Source organism: Microtus ochrogaster, assembly GCF_000317375.1.
Source record: "Microtus ochrogaster isolate Prairie Vole_2 chromosome 6 unlocalized genomic scaffold, MicOch1.0 chr6_random_2, whole genome shotgun sequence".
Classification (NCBI taxonomy): domain Eukaryota; kingdom Metazoa; phylum Chordata; class Mammalia; order Rodentia; family Cricetidae; genus Microtus; species Microtus ochrogaster.
Window position 1 is genome coordinate 272,435 of NW_004949095.1, and position 6,929 is coordinate 279,363.

At 40.0% G+C, this 6,929-nt stretch overlaps 1 protein-coding gene across 2 annotated transcripts in view; it reads left to right on the top strand.

Moving 5' to 3' along the window:
• Window positions 1-6,929, top strand: part of Trmt1l (tRNA methyltransferase 1 like) — a 31,371-nt gene that overhangs the window by 16,416 nt on the left and 8,026 nt on the right. For both annotated transcript variants that reach the window (XM_013352562.2, XM_013352563.2), the window contains exons 8-10: window positions 2,563-2,806; window positions 3,291-3,503; window positions 5,100-5,290. In XM_013352562.2, coding sequence (XP_013208016.1) covers window positions 2,563-2,806; window positions 3,291-3,503; window positions 5,100-5,290 — 648 coding nt within the window. The remainder of the gene's footprint in view (window positions 1-2,562; window positions 2,807-3,290; window positions 3,504-5,099; window positions 5,291-6,929) is intronic.

The window sequence follows — 6,929 nt, forward strand, 5'->3', positions numbered from 1 at the left end:
AAAAAAAAAAAAAAAAGGGTACAGGGGATAATACCCATACAAGTATTAAAGATTTAAACCTCAATACACATAAAGTCATTGGAACAGTACTTACTAAGGAAATGCTATAGAAGCATTAGGTTTCATCTCCATTGTATTATTAGTACTAAAACCATTGTTTAGTAAGATATCCATTTAAAATGGTAGTAGTAATAAGGTAATCCTTCTAAGATGAGCCATTGAAATGTGAACTTTGAATTATGTTTTTCTGTCTGGTATATATATGTATATGTACATGTGGGTGTGTATGTGCAGAGGTCAGAGGTCAACACTGGCTCTCTTCCTCAATTGCTCTCTACCTTGTCTTTTGAGTCTGGATCTCATTGAACTTGGATGGAGCTCACTGAGTTGAGTAGACTGGCTTGAGTAGCAAGCCCCCAGGAACCCTATCTTCACCTCCCAGAGATCAGATTGCAGATCCTTACTTGTTATACTTGGCTTTTCATGTGGCTATTGAGGATTAAACCTCACATCCTAATGTTTGTATGCAAGCATTTGACTGACTGAGCTCTCCCCAACTCAGTTTTTTATTCACTCTTTCATGATCAAATCAGCCACCAGTTTTGTTCTGATTTGGGTTTTCTTTGTGTATGTACACACAACTCTATGTACCCCAGGTTAGTCTTGAACTCACAGAATCTGTCTTCCTCTGTCTCCCAAGTGCTAGGATTAAAGGCGTGTGCCACCATGCCCAGCCTGATTTGTCTTTTATAATGTAACTCACACTCCTGTCCTCTCGCGCCTACTGCACTAGTTTCTGTGTTCACAGTCCTTTTCCCATGTCACACAGCAGCCGTCTCTGAGCTCCATGTGCTGATGCTGCAGTTGGCAGCAGCGTCTCGATTACCTGAAGTCTAAAGTGCTCCACCATCATTTCTGTCTCATTCATGAACCTTTTTCCAAACTTATTGCCATGTTCTTCCTTACATATTCTGTTCTTTACCTTTTAAAATCTGAAAATATTAAAGCTGATGCCTACAAAAGGTATATTCAACATTTTTATAAACTTCTGGACCTGGCACCATTTTCTTTTTATTGGCTTCTCAACCATCTTCTGAAAGTCAGATATCCTGGACCAGCATCACTAAAAGCAGCTCCGGCAGAGCAGTCACTACTATTCTGTTCTTTTTAGTATATTTGTAAATTGTTGGTAGCTCTGTGTCAGTTTCTCTACATGTCTATTCCCCTAAAATGACAGTCTTAGAATTTATCCCACAAGTTTAATATGAGAGTCTGAAAAAAATTACATAAAGTCTGTAACAATAGACAAGATTTTATTTCCATTTGTACAAAAGTATGTAGAAGGTATCAGTATTTCAGATGGTGTGTTAGAGATGCATGTCAGTTGGGTTTATGTCACTATTTCCAGTTAGAAAATGGTTTTAGTTCTCATCCCCCACCCCCTCCCCTCTACTTCCTCTCCTTACCCCTAGCTTACCCAGGAGATCTCATCTATTTCCCCCTCAGGGAAATCCATGCATCCTTCTTAGGGTCTTCCTTTTTACCTAGCTTCTCTGAGGTTGTGGGGTGTAGCTTGGTTGCCCTTTGCTTTACATCTAGTATCCATTTATGTGAGTACATGCTGTGCTTGTCTTTCTGTGTCTGGGTTACCTCATTCAGGATGATTTTCTACTTTCATCCATTTGCCTGCAGATTTCATGATGTCAGTTTTTTACAGCTGAGTAACTCCATTGTGTAAATGTACCACATTTAAATGAATAAAAGATGTAAAATAAAAAAAGGAAGAAAATGTTCTTTATGCCCTTTTTAGTAGCTACAGAATGAGCTACCCAAGTGAGTTCTTACTGCATATACAAAGTTGTTCCTTTTACCACACAATAGTGTGCCTGTGTGCTGTTTGGAAATTTTGGCCTAGAAAGGTTATTTCTTCTGTATTTCATTTTGTAGTTGTGCATGTGTGAGAATGTGGGCATGCATGTGGCAGGGAGGGTGGGTGGACGACTTTGGAGAGTCTGTTCTTTCCTTCTTCCATAGGTTCTGGACCTCAAAATCATTATCTAGCTGCTCAGAAAACACTTTTGCCTCCTGAGCTATCTCATTGGCCTGGAAGTTATTTTTCATGTTTAAGGGAGATGAGCATATTAGTGCATGCCTACAATCCCTGCACACAAGGAGGCAGAAATAAGAGGATTAATGTTTCATAGCCAGCCGGGAATTGTGGCACACGACTTTGATTTCAACATTTGGAAGTTAGAGGCAGGTGGATGTCTGTGAGTTCAAGAATTACTGACCCTGCCTAAAAAATAAAATATTTGAAGACCAGCCCAGGCTATAATCAAAGTACATTGTCTTTGTTATTTTTATGGTGCTTGAGGGTAAATTTGAGCAGCAGGACTTTCACCTGGCCATCTTTTTCAGCAGGGTATCACCCTGTTAGCATACTGTATTCTGGGATTCATAGACATGACGATTTGGAGCGGGTGTGTATGTGTGTGTGCGCACACGTTACTTAGAAAATGCCTACCATTTCAGTTATTGTCTTCTCCCCCATTTTCTCCCAAGGAATAATGGGATTGCAATGGGCAAAACACCTTGGAGATGCAGTCAAAGTTACAATTAATGACTTGAATGAAAACTCTGTGACTTTGATTCAGAAAAACTGCCACTTAAACAAATTGAAAGTGGTGGTAGACAGTGAGGAGAAAGAAGAGGGTGATGCCCTTGAGGAAGATGACACTCTTGGTGATATCCAGGTGACCAGGATGGACGCCAATGTACTGATGCACCTGAGATCTTTTGATTTCATGTAAGTGAAAAACATTTGTCAAGTAGATTAAACAGGTCTACTGAAGGTGGGTGCTTTCAAATTAAAGAAACTTGTAGTGGTTTATTTTAATACAGTTTTTGGCCTTGGCCTGAGATTCCCAATAAGAAAAATTTCAGACTTTCTGGGAATGAACTTTTTCTCTTAGGCTAATTTGTTCCATGTGTTTGACATGTCACTGACTATTTTATTTATTTTTAAAACCTAATTAAATATTTAAAAGAGGTTGGCAAAGTACACTTTTCCCCCTCAATTTTTTGAGACAGTCTCCCTATTAGCCTAGGCTGACTTCAAACTGGAAATCCTCCTGCCTCCACCTCCTCAGTGCTAGACTACAGGTGTGTTGCCATCACACCTGGCTGGCAAACTACTTTTGAACCTGTGGACTTTCATCATTAGAATAACATTGGTATCCTGTGGCCTATCGATATAAATTCAGATATGTCTGTTTTCTTTCTGATTTTAGACACCTAGACCCTTTTGGAACATCAGTGAACTACCTAGACTCTGCATTCAGAAACGTAAGAAACCTTGGCATAGTATCAGTGACTTCTACAGATATCAGTTCCTTATATGCCAAGGCACAGCATGTTGCCCGGCGTCACTATGGATGTAACATTGTCCGAACAGAGTATTACAAGGAACTAGCAGCCAGAATTGTCGTAGCTGCAGTGGCAAGGTACCAAATTGCCAATGGTGTTCCTAATGTTTTAGTGTGTCTCATGATCTTAAAGAGATAATACTATGAATGAATGCTTATTTTTGAAAATATGCGTGAATTTTTAAATTCTGTATCCCTTATATGTAATTTTAATTTGATTAATTTTAGTGGTTTTAATTTTATGGTCTTTTTTTTTCCATGTATTCATTTATTTCATGTGTATTTCTATAGGTACATGTGTGGAGGTCAGAGGACAGCTTGGAATAGTCGGTTCTCTCCTTCCACCATGTGGGCCTGGGGATCAACCTCAGTTCTCAGGCCAGCAGCAGCACTCTTACCACTGAGCCATTTTCATGGCCTATTATTCTTGTGTTTTGTTAGAACTTAAACATTTATATCTGAAATACAAAAGAGAAACAAAGAAAGTAAAAGTTAATTTCAGATCTGTCTTAATTCAATGATTACAGGAGTAGGGAAGAGGTAGCAACATAAAAAGGAGAAATAAAAGTTATTTTTAGATTTATAAGCTATTTGAAAGATCTTTTCATCTTCGAATAGTCTGAATAAAGTGATGACTTCTAACTTGATTCTGAAAATGACCTAGTAAAATGGAAGGTCTTTCTGTGTCACCCCAGGAATTGAGAACTGTTGAAATAAAGAAAGATTATTATCTACCATATACAGAATTTTATGCCACAAAAAAATATTTTCAATATTTATTTTTGTATTTGTGTGCATGTGTACGTGTGTGTGTGTGTACGTGTGGATGTGTCTGCCACATGCATGCAGGAACCCACTAGAGTCAGAAAAGGGCATCAGATCCTCTGGAGCTAGAGTTACAGGCATTTGTGAGCCACATGTGCGTGCTGGGAAATGAACCCAGGTCTTCTGCAAGAGCAGCAAGCACTCCTAACTGCTGAGCCATCTTTTCAGCCCCCTGTAAGAATAACTTAATAATGCAGTTTGTTACTTAGAATATCATAATGGATGATCAGCCTATTCACTTGCCACCCAAACACAGGTTCTGTGGCATTCCCGTGCAAATTCTTACCTCAGCGTAATTACAGGTTCTTAGTACTCCTCGGGCTTCAGCATGTGTGAAGTGAACAGCAACCCTGATGCACAGTTCACACATGATGCTGTGTACTCAGGCTTGGGAGTGGCTAATCCAGAGAGTCCACACAACCGCAGAGGAAAGGGCCTTGACTGGCTCTCACTGCATAGTCAGCAGCTAGCAAATAATCCTGCATACAGTCAGTAGTCAGTAAACGCATGTGGTTGTAAGAAGCTTTTTAGTACAAACTAGATTAAACTCAGACTAGTGGTCATGATTACAGAGAAGAGTCATGTGGAATGACAGAGGCTACAGTCCCAAGCTATTCTGAAGGGGAAATGTCTAGAGACAGAAGACCTGGACTAACAACCCTCATTTCCTGTATTTCAGTCTGTGTGTGAGTCGTGGTAGTGATCCTTTGGAAGCACTGTTACTAAAGATGGAGTTTCCCACAGTCCACCCATAGTTTGCTGTTAGGTTAGCTCTGTCAGTACAGTGCTATACAGAGGAAATGAAGAGCCATCAAAATAGCTTGTGGCTTTTTTTTTTTTTTTTGACAGAGCTGCAGCGCGATGCAACAAAGGCATAGAAGTGCTGTTCGCAGTGGCTCTGGAACATTTTGTTCTGGTAGTTGTGCGGGTTTTAAGGGGGCCTACTTCGGCAGATGAGACTGCCAAGAAAATCCAGTACCTGATCCACTGCCAGTGGTGCGAAGAGAGGATCTTTCAGAAGGATGGTAACATGGTAGAAGGTGAGCTGAAGCCCATCCCATCCTAATCATGCGTGCTAGGCTTTGCTTTCAAACATTACTGCTGGGGAGGTGAGTTGAAGCACTCCGGGGACACAGCAACTGTCTTACCCATTGCTGTCCTATTAAGTTCTTGGTATTTTTTAACGTGAGTTTTTTAAATGTTTGTGGGTGTTAGGCCTACATATATATCTTGGTATGTGTCTGGTACCTGCAGAGGCCAGAAGAAGGCATTGGATCTCCTGGAAGTGGAGTTACAGACAATTGTGAGCCTCTGTGGGTGCTGGAAATCAAACCTAAATCCTCTGGAAGAGCATCCAATGCTCTTAACTGTTGAGGTATCTCTTCAGCCCTTGAATTAGAATTCTTAAGAACTCATTATTAAAAAAACAATTAAAATAGTTTACCTCTTGCTGTATATATTGCCAGTATTTTTATTTCTTGCTTCAGTTTCTTTCTTTGTTTTTTAAATGTAGGTTTTGTTTGTTTCCTGATGGTAAAGTTACATATACTCTGGCTTTTATTTACAAAGGCATTCCTGTTCCTAAGTACTTCAGGGGGTTTAGGTTTTACTGACTACCCGGCACATCTCTATTAGACTTTGTTTTATACTTCGTTTTATACTGAGTCCGTATCTACTTGAGTTTGTTTCTGACTGTTTTGTCTTTCCTGTAGAAGGGTAGCTAATTGTACGTCTCTGTCACACCAATTGCAGAGTGTCTCACACATCACAGCCATTGATGACCTTGAACTTTTTTTTAACTGATTTTATTTACTTCCTGTCTGTCTATGTATGTGAGTTTGCCATGGTGTGCATGAGAACGTCAGAGTACAATCTGTGGGAGTCAGTTCTTTCCAAGTCATGTGGGTTCCAGGGATCAAACACTAGTTGTCAGCCTTGTCACCAAGGTGGCAAGCACCTTTACTCTTTGAACTGCCTCACTGGCCTTAGCCTTGAACTTCTGATAGTCCTGCCTCTACCTCCGAGATGCTTAGATTCTAGGTATACTGCCAAGGATATATACCAAGCCTGGTTTGTGAGGTGCTCTGGATCAAGCTCGGGTTTTGTGCATTGCTAGGTAAGCAAAGCAATCTTTCAACTAAACCACATCCCCAGGCCTAACTTTTATTTATTATGCTAGGGATCAAAACCAGCCAGGCAATGAACAACTGAGCTATTTCTCCTGCCCTGTGTAACAAAATGATAATATCAAATAGACTAGAACTGATTGATTTTATCAGGCTGTTCCAAAAAAGCCAGTGATCAATCTAGGAATAACCTGGAGTTGGGGGAGTTTAGTTGAAGAGAGGTTTTTTTTGTTGTTGTTGTTCTTGTTATTTGTTATTCATTTCACAAGACAGGGGTCTCACTATTTAGCTGTCCTTGAACTCACTATGTAGACCAGGCACGCTGACCTAAAAATATGCACCACCATGCCTGGTAAGAGGTTCTAATTTTTTTTTTCCAAGACAGGGCTTTTTTGTGTATCCCTGACTGTCCTGGAACTCGCTCTGTAGACCAGAGATTCTGCCTCTACCTTCCAAGTGGGATTAAAGGCGTGTGCCACCACCGCCTGGTGAAGTTCTAATTTTTATTTTATTTTATTTTATTTTATTTTATTTTATTTTGGTTTTTTGAGAC